The 10,564-nt window shown below is 39.1% G+C and overlaps 1 protein-coding gene across 1 annotated transcript in view; it reads left to right on the top strand.

The window, feature by feature from the left end:
* Positions 1-611: 611 nt before the first annotated feature.
* Positions 612-10,564, top strand: part of scara5 (scavenger receptor class A, member 5 (putative)) — a 61,313-nt gene continuing 51,360 nt past the window's right edge. The window contains exons 1-3 of the mRNA XM_063001821.1: positions 612-864; positions 3,805-3,923; positions 6,327-6,455. Of these exons, the coding sequence (XP_062857891.1) occupies positions 3,812-3,923; positions 6,327-6,455 (241 nt within the window). The 5' untranslated portion in view covers positions 612-864; positions 3,805-3,811. The remainder of the gene's footprint in view (positions 865-3,804; positions 3,924-6,326; positions 6,456-10,564) is intronic.

Raw genomic sequence — 10,564 nt, 5'->3', positions numbered from 1 at the left:
GTCAAAACATCTATAGTATTCTACAATCTGAGCTGCTTTTAATATCAACTAAAGTATAAAAACATAGCTAGAGATTGAGTGACACCTGTTTGGTATTTTTAACATGTTACACTGACATTTTACATTTCCAGCTGATATGTCAAACCTCATATGTACATGTTAGTCTTATTTTAAATGAAACATAATTTTCCATTAAGTTTACTCATTACAAGTGTCATGAAGTAATCGATTAAGTGACATGCAAACAGCCCTAATTATTAAGAACACAGATTTCAGATACACCGATTACAAAGCCTGCAGGGATCCCCGGCATTAATGTACATCTTCAGAATGACTTTCTGTATGTCCTGTATCAGTACTCTCATGTACTCTTAAACATCTTCAAAATAGCCGATTCAACTAGTACATATTAATGTCCATGTATTTGGAAAGGAATGTCCAACAAGCTCACAGACTCATAGTCAGGTGCCTGGCCGTGTAATACCAGTTTACCAGACAAGTTTTATGGGTTTGTGTCCCTTTTGGTGTTCCATAAAAGCGCGCCGGTCGGATAACGGACAGAGTTTAATAGGCGGATTGTTCAGAAGTGCATCAGTTTAGTTTGGAGAGGACAGAATAAACGCAGAACTGATCTGATCTGGATATCCAACACACTACACACTACACAATACACAATACACACTACACAATACACAATACACACTACACAATACACAATACACACTACACAATACACAATACACACTACACAATACACAATACACACTACACAATACACAAGAGCTGGAGCTGCAGTGGGATTGTGTGAAGATCTGAGGAAGAAGATGACAATGAGATTTTGAGAGTGAAACATCTCTTATAAAGGTGAGTTTTATTTATTATTATTATTTCTATGTGATCCTTGCAGTTGTTTTAACATTCTTCTGAAGTACAGTAGTTACAAGTAACTTAAATGGTTTATATTGCAATTTAATGACAACCCTGTGTTTTATTAGTGTTTAGTGAACAGTATCATGTTGGTACTTTTTAATCTAATAATATCGTATTAGATTAGATCAGAACAGTATTAGATTGTTTATAATGTAAACGCGACATAAACAAATGGGTTTAACATGAACAGCCTAATGCACTCCAGCTTTAATCAATTCAGTCAAGCTTTTTATTTATCCAACATCAGTTACTTGCTTTAAGTGTGTCAGTTTGAAGCTCTCTCCTTATATTATTAATAGCTCAGCCCTGCACAATATTTAATAATAAATCATGATCACAGATTTGGATGCAGAATTGTGACTGAGATTTCTAATATAAGCTTGATGTTAATAAATGACCTAACAAATCATGTTTTATTAACTCTAATGGATGAAATAAAGAGCTGAACATTCATGTTTTGTTGCATATTTGCAACATTTATGTTCTGAAAAGGACTTTTGACTGTGTTTGTGGGGATTCGTATCCATTTAGTAAAAAGAGCATTTGTACTGATGGCCCAGATGCAACTGATATTTTGATTTAACTTTAATCTATACAATAGTTTTAAGGTCATGACTTTGTGCAGGCTACAAGTTATCTAATGCCCACTGTACCAATGTGCCAGCCCTTGTATAAACCTAATTACAATACTTTCAACTTGAAACAGTTTAGGGAACTGCATAAATTATGGTCCATAATAAAAACATGATTTAATGTGTTTAGGAGACAGTCCAGCCATCTAAACACTAATGACATTAACACTATTGAGTACCTTTGGGATTCATTGAAATGTCGATTGCAAGCCAGGCCTTCTCCTCCAACATCAATTCCTGACCTATTGCCTACAATAAATGGCACAATTCTATAACAGTAACCATAGTTTTGAAATAAAATGTCCATCAAGCTCATGGTTAGCTGTGCACATACATTTGCCATCTAGTGTATTTGTGTTCAGCACTGCTCTTCTTCTAATGGTGGTAAACTAGCTAATTATGAAGCAATCATTAAGAAAGCAGTAACTTTTCATTGTACCTGGACTGCTGTTACATTCATTGCTTAGAAGAACATTCGTACACTCTCAGGGTCTTTGAGTTTGGACTTTAATCTCCTTCCAGTTTCCTAGGAGCCTGTCAGAGTCCTAAATGTCACCACACACTCATGGCATTTAATGAAGAGTCTGTTGATAAAGCACTTTTTAATGACTTTGATAAACAGCGATCCTCCCGGCCAATCCCTACAACAGCGTAAAAGAATCACTCACGCTGGAGAGGAACTATAGTGCTGTGTTTTTTCTCTCTGGATCTATAAACTACCACACCTGACTCACTCAGGTTCATAAAAACAAATGTATTACAAAAAACATTTTCAGTTTATCAGAAGCAATTTGTTCTCAAGGTTAAGCAAATTCAGATAGTGACCTCAGACTGATTGATTCTGGTATATCTGATAACATCAGGTTTTTCACTAAATCTGTATCACTCCACTGACCACTGGCTGCTAAGTAACAGTAACATCCACCTCCGCTTCAGAGAACAGTTTAAACATCAGTAGTAACACAGAATATTCGATTGATTGACAGTATAATATAACTTCTTTTGCCATGTGTTTTTTTTTTTTCTTCTTTTGGCTGTACTTTTGGCTGTATATTAGCGGTAGATTATTTTGGTCTGCATACCTGATTTGGCACAGTTGTTATGCTTGCTGCTCTTCCTGATGCAACCCTTATTATTTTATCCGGACCTGGGACTGGCATTTAGAGCACACTGGCAAGTGCACATCTCAATAACTGGGCTGTTGACCGCTCTGGTTCACTTTGTTTTACAGATAAAACATGTTGGTAATCAACCCAAAGAGTTTGTCATTAAATTGGCAGTCTAGGGAACATAGCTGAGTTCTTTCTTTCTTTGCTTGATAAAGAAACAGTAACATCACTGGTCATCACTGGTTTTCTCTGGCCTTTATCCTGGAAATGGCTCTGTCAATAAGCAGCGGTTACGGCTAATGAAAAAGGCTAAACGTGACTGTTCCGCTTCATGCTTTTTACTTACAGCAGGACATATTTATGGCTGATGTACTCAGTAACACAGAAGATATTTTTCAAATCTTCTCTCATGTTGAAGTTTGACACTCATCACAGCGCAGAAGAAGAACTTTGAAGATGTTTGTGTGTTTCACAATGAAGTGGTTTTGTGGTTTTACTGAAGCTGTATCAGATTTTTCCAAGCAAATTCACTTTTATGGGGTCAGACTGTACTGCAGGATTTTCATCTCTTAACTCTTTTCTTAATGCTCGCTGTTACTTTAAGCTTCCAACTGTGCTTGTATAAAATGTTTGTTCATTAATGTGATTTTGAATGGGTAGTGAGGTAGACATGAGGGTATTTCTGAATGGGTAAGTTGGTGTTTCTGATTTAGCATAGCAGTGGTCTAAATGGGTGTGTAACTGGTCTTGAATGATTGTTTTGATGGTTCTAAACAAATCTGGTGTGAACCTGGCAGTTTATAATAGATAGGATAGTAATTTTAGAGACTTAATGGTGGTTTTAAATTGGTAATTTAGTGGTTTTGAATGTGTAACATGAAAGTTCAAACAGACGTGATGGTAGTAGACATGAAAGTAGTTGTAAATGGATACGCTAGTGGGCTCTGAATTAAGACAATAGCTGTTGTGATTGGTGTAATGGTCATCTGGACATGTACAATACTGTACATGATGGAGGTTTATAGATATGTAGATATAATGGTGGTTTTAAATAAATGAAACAGAAATGGTACTAAATGATTTTTTTTGTTATCCTGAATAAGTAAGTTCTAACTGCCTCTATTCTGGTTTAGGTCCTGAATGGAGAACAAGGCCATGTACCTGAGTACGTACGAGGAGCGAGACAATAGCTCGTTTTATGAAGAATCTTATGATGGACGAAACTTGTCCAAACTCAACCTCTGCGAAGACAGTAAGCACCTAACTTAAAACTAGAATCTACAGAAAAAACCTTTTCAGCATGACTGTGTTTATGTGTAATCAAAAATGGCACAAATTGCCACAAACAGACCGTACACTCTTGTAAAAAGCTTTCTCAGAAGAGTGCAGACTGTTATAGTTTCAAAGACAGAGGGCAATTGATATTAATGGCAATACATTTGGAATGAGATGTACAAAAACTTATGGTCAGGTGTCCACATATTTTGGCCATATGGGGTATTTATCTGAACTCTTTAAATAGTGAGCTCTTGGGCAGGAAGTCCCATGGAGCAGATGGTGCTGCACTTTGGCCTCATCGTTCTAAAAGCTCTGTAGCTAATAATTTAGTATAACAATGGCCACAAGACACCTGTTCCCAGTGCTGCAGGAGGGAGAGGGGACCAGAGAGCATGCTGGGTAGTGAAACAAGCCTTGAGTGGGAAGTGTTGACAGTGCATCAGCTGGGTGTGTCATGGCAAGCTGAGTGAACTGCCCGGTCTTTATTTTTTTACCCTGAACTGCAGTGGGAATCAGCCAATGGTCTGACATCTGTGAGAGGGCAGGAATGAGAAACAAAACATCAGATCAGCTGTGAAGGACCTGACAGGTGGACGGATTCATCCATATGGTTTATATTTACATTACCCCATCAATTTTGACCTCTTAATAAAGCTAGCCATTCTCTTTTGGGAACCCTTCAGGTGTTCATCCTCTTGAAAGGGAATGCTGGGGCAGTGTCAGTCAGACATGACAAAGTTTTTAGGTGGCGACAGTTTGGTAAAAGCCACATACCATACTCTGACCATCAAGTTCACCCACTAACTCTTTAGTTGTGTACATGATTGTTATTTCTGCTCCGTTCCTAAAAAACATTTACAAGATGAGTACCAGCTTGCTTTAATTAGATCTTAAATGTCCCACAGAGGATGAAGGTGGTGTTAGACGTTTGTTGACTCTTTAAGTCAAAGACTTAGACTGATATTATAATGAGACGCCTAATAAAGGCGCTGGGTGGGCAAGACCGCAGATCTGACGTTATGCTCCTAAAATAAGTTTCCAGGAGGAAGTGATTTGAGCTTTAATGACTGTACCTATACCTTTAGACTTGTTTAAAGTTGGACAGTGTAATGTGAAGCAGTGCTCACAGCAAACCAAAGTGACATCATACACAGCTTACATCAACATCATCATAACACTGAAACACTGACATCATACACAGCTTACATCAACATCATCATAACACTGAAACACTGACATCACACACAGCTTACATTAACATCATCATAACTGACATCATACACAGCTTACATTAACATCATCATAACACTGAAACACTGACATCACACACAGCTTACATTAACATCATCATAACACTGAAACACTGACATCACACACAGCTTACATTAACATCATCATAACTGACATCATACACAGCTTACATCAACATCATCATAACACTGAAACACAGACATCATACACAGCTTACATCAACATCATCATAACACTGAAACACTGACATCATACACAGCTTACATCAACATCATCATAACACTGAAACACTGACATCACACACAGCTTACATTAACATCATCATAACACTGAAACACTGACATCACACACAGCTTACATTAACATCATCATAACTGACATCATACACAGCTTACATTAACATCATCATAACACTGAAACACTGACATCACACACAGCTTACATCAACATCATCATAACTGACATCATACACAGCTTACATCAACATCATCATAACACTGAAACACTGACATCACACACAGCTTACATCAACATCATCATAACACTGAAACACTGACATCATACACAGCTTACATCAACATCATCATAACACTGAAACACTGACATCATACACAGGTACACATACACATCCACACAGCTAATCAGTCACACCTACAACACATACGCTTCACTTGCACACTAGAGAATAGTGTCTACTCCAATCTTCTTTTAGTCTTTAATAACTGGACACTTTTTAATCCCAGTATGTTGTTGGTATATTTTTTTTTTTTTTGTTTGGAGAATTTTCACCTTCTAGCATTGGCACTGAAATGTTTAAAATCCCAACAACACTGCTGCACCTGATATATTCATACAAGAACAACACACATGACTATGTTATAACCAAGATTTATGTTTTATGAATGGTTTATGAATTCATTCACAAGTTTTATGAATGGTCCACCAACTAAATAACATCTGGTCAGTGGGGGTCCTGTGGGGTTAGATCTAGCTAGAAAGTACCTAATAAAGTGCTTGGTGTGTGTGTTTCCCTCACCAGTGTAAATATTTGAATTCACTTGTATAACAATGTTTTGGTTGAACAGATAACATTTCTTAATTAAGCTTTACTCTGGATTTTTTTCAGTGAGTTCAGGAAAACGCAGGAGAAAAACGGATTGCTGTGGTCACTTGGACTCTTTATCTTCTATCAAATATGCCATTGTTTCTCTCTACATCCTGGTCCTGCTCAGCATATTAGGCCTCTGCATCGCAGGTAAACATGCTGTCATTTCTTTTTAAACTGCTGGTGCTACTTAATATTACTACAACTGCAGTCATATGGAAACTGGTGCTTGTAATTCAGATGTGACCATGTGGGACTGAAAGAAATCCACAAATTTTGTGGAGTATGAAATAGTTGTGGTTTAAAAAATATTTGATTAATAAGCATTTTAATTTACTAAAATGTTGGATATCCTGTTTGTCCACCTGCTTGTTATTTGTTAGTGCCAAAGGACTGTAGTTTGTGTTCCGGGCGACTTTTCTGTTCCCACAGAAATTGGGTTTCTTGTGCCACAAGCATTACAATGGAAGTCTGTACACTTTATCTGGAAGCTTTAGATCCCAAAATGTGAAAAATAAATGTTCATTTACTTGTCATTTTATGCTGGATGGTGGGCGGCATAGTGGCTCGGTGGGTAGCACTGTCGCCTCACAGCAAGAAGGTCCTGGGTTTGATCCCCAGGCAGGGCGGTCCAGATCCTTATTGTGCTGAGTTTGCATGTTCTCTCCATGTCTGCGTGGGTTTCCTCCGGGGCCTCCGGTTTCCTCCCACAGTCCAAAAACATGCAGTCAGGTTAATTGGAGACACGGAATTTCCCTATAGGTGAATGGGTGTGTGTGTATGTGTGTCTGCCCTGCAATTGACTGGTGCCCCGTCCAGGGTGTTACTGTGTGCCTTGCACCCATTAAAAAGCTGGAATGGGCTCCAGCACCCTCCCCCCACCCCCACACACAACACTAATTGGATAAGCGGTTAAGAGAGTGAGTGAGTGCTGGATGGTCAAACATAATCAAAGAACCTTCAAAAAAGACGTCTGCTTAAAGATGATTGGCACTGTTCAACGTCTGATGGGCACCATAACACCATGGGCTTAGATGCTGCAATGCGAGAAAAATTAGACTGGGATTAGACTGGAGAGTCGAGCCTCTGCAGCGACGGACTGTTATATTGGACTACTGAACCTCCTGGGTACAGTAAAACTAGGCCTAATAATTTGGCCGATTGAAGTCACCAAAAGTTACTATATATTTTTTTTTTATGTTTTTAGAAAACTCATAATAAACTTGCAAAAAAACCTTCAATTCATGTCACACAGATTGCAGAATAATTTCAAGACCTGCATGTTCCTTACTGACACTGAAAAAGTGATCCACTGACATCACATCCCCTATAGCTGTCCATCTAAATTATAAAGCTGACAAAAAAGCCAATGAGTCTCTTGAGCGAGGGTTCTTAAACCACTACCCACTTGTGCAGTTCTATACAATAGCTCTATTGAAACTATACATAAGTGCGTATAGGAAGCCTGCGAGACCAGCTTTTGTCCCCAGTTGCCGCCTGTTGCAATCCAGCTGACAGAAAGGTTGAGAACCACTGCACCAGAGACTCAGTACAAACAGAATCCTTCTCAGCATCTGGCTTCACTTCAGTCCAGCTCTTTCAGTAATTTTGCCAAAACAGATTTTAGCCAAACACAACCTAAAACCTCTTTTGAACACGGCAGTGCGTCATATGGTGCATCATTTGTTTGATTCTGTTCTCTCCCTCATACCTGTAAAGCACTATCTCTCTTGGTTTGCACTTCAGATGTTCCATTTTGGTCCTCCAATGACTTAATGGTTTGTTTGACATGCAGAACTAATTGTGTGTGCTTGAGACCGAATAGCTCCAGGAAAATCTCAGACCGGAGAGAAGCTTAATTTTGATTTTGGACAGGCTGTTCAGTTAAAGAACACTGTTGTCTTGGTTATTTAGCGTTATGCTAATGCACACCTGACCTTCAAAGCATTTATTTTTTACAATAAATACAATCTGACAGAGGTATGGAGAGCTTTGACTTGGGTTTCCACACACCCATGCGTGCACCCTTCCCAAGGTGAGGAACATCTTTCTAATAAAAACGACAGTGAGGATTAACAGGTCCCTCACCAATACTGTGCTGGAACCTTCAATTCCAAAAACTATCCTTGCTTTGAGTAGAAACACATCTGTCCAGGATAGGTCCCAAATTTCACTATTTTTTTTTTTTAAAGTTTTAAGCAATTTGACACTTTGCAAGGTGTGTTCAGAGGGATGCTGATAAAGAGCCTGGCTCAGTCACCAAGTGTTCAATTACAACTGATTTTATTCTTTTGCTTGGCTGTGAAGGAACTTTAGCTCTTGCAAAACCATTAAAATCATACACACTTGTATGTTTTTAGGCCAACACTCTTATTGGTTTTAGTGCGGGACCTTGACTAGGCCGTTCCTAAATGTTAATTCTGTTTACTCTTAGCCATTCAGAGCTGTACTTGCTTCTAAATTTGGCATTACTGTCCAAGTGCATAATTCAGTTTGTCTTTCAATTAAGACTGATCTGAACTCGCTGCTCAGGTGGCGCAGCGGTAAACACGCTAGCACACCAGAGCTGGGATTTCGAACACATTATTATGAATCTCAGCTCTGCCATCCGGCTGGGCTGAGCGGCTACATGAATAACATGAATTGGCTGTTGTTCACACAGAGTGGGAAAGCCGGACCAGGGACTTCTCATGACTGATGCAGCTATGACCTCTGCTGGCTGATTGATGGCGCCTGCGCAAAAAGTCGAGGAATAATGTATGGATAAGGGTGTGGCTCTCCATACACAAAGCTGATCCGCATATGGGCTCGCCTTGTGTAGGTGAAAAGATGTAGTCGGTACTGCACATGTGTCGGAGGGAGCATGTGTCAGTTGCGGCGCTCTTCAGTCTGCAGTGGAGTGATGTATCATTAGAGGTGAAGCGTAACACAATTAGGGTAATTGGATACGACTAGATTAGTGGAGAAAATTGGGGGGAGTGGGGGGGGGGGGGGGGGTTGCGGAGAAAAAAAAAAGAATGATCTGAACACTGTAGATCTTTAAATATTATTCTGGAATTTCCATGACCCCTGGCTATGACATTATCTTATCTAGGCAGATTGGCCACTTCTGGGTCGTTTAAACTTTTAAGCTCTCACTGTGGTTTGATGGAGTCCTATAGTACAAAAAAAAACTATTTGAATTACTTTCCTGCTCCCAACAGTTCACTGCAGCAACAAGCACTGATGAACAAACGGTGGTACTGGTCTCAGTATAATTATTTATGTCATTGATTTAAAAAAACATGTTATTGACAGGTGTGGCTGAGAGTGTACAAAGGACTCATTCATAATTGCTTCACATTTGCATTCACACTCACACAAATTTCTGAAGCTGTAGTCAAGCCAACCTGCATATGGTGGAGCATTCTGTCTTTCAGTCTAATGTTGCCAAATTATTTATTAATATCATTTATTTTATAGGCGCACATTCAGTTTCTATAATGTGTTTTATAAAGAACAAAAGCTTTGATGGTAAATGTACAAAAAAACGATTTTTATGTAGAGCAGACTGGGTTCGAGTATGTGAGAGTGAGTCATTCCCCTGCAGCTGTGCAACATCTGTCCACAAACACACACACACACACACAGACACACACCAAAATAATCATTAAAGTGTCATACACATCTAGAGCAGCACAGAATTTGCAAGTTTAGCAAAAGCCTCAGTGTCCTAGCCTGACAGCACTAGGCTCAAGTAAACCTCACTCACACCTAGGACTCTCTCATATTTACCAAAAGCATGCCAGACTTTGAGGTGTGAATGAGTGAGTGAATGTGCAAATGATTACCCTGTGTAAACCTATGTACCACATGTGACTCCCCTTCCTTCACAGACCTGCTAAAGGTAGATTGGCTGCTTTGTAATCCCAATAAGTATCAGTGAGTAAGTGAGTAAATGTTAATATTCCTACCTTGCACTTTGTGTCTGTGGGTGAGACTGGACCCACCATGACCTTGATAAAGATAATGCAATTACTTCAATAAGTAGATGTTATTTGCACCTTAAAATTGGAGGTACAGCAGGAAGTTTGGGTGCAGCACCATGCCCATGGGTACGATTTCCTTCATGGTTTTTCTTTCAGGTACTTTAGTTTCCTAACGTCTCTCAAAAACAGGCAGAATCTGAACTAGCTGGCAGAAACTTCTGGTCAAGAGTGAATATGCAGATAAATAGTAAGTGGTGCCCTGTCCAGGAAGTATTACTGTCTTGGACCTAT

Source organism: Trichomycterus rosablanca, chromosome 9 (assembly GCF_030014385.1).
Source record: "Trichomycterus rosablanca isolate fTriRos1 chromosome 9, fTriRos1.hap1, whole genome shotgun sequence".
NCBI lineage: Eukaryota > Metazoa > Chordata > Actinopteri > Siluriformes > Trichomycteridae > Trichomycterus > Trichomycterus rosablanca.
This window is presented reverse-complemented; position numbering and strand designations above follow the sequence as displayed.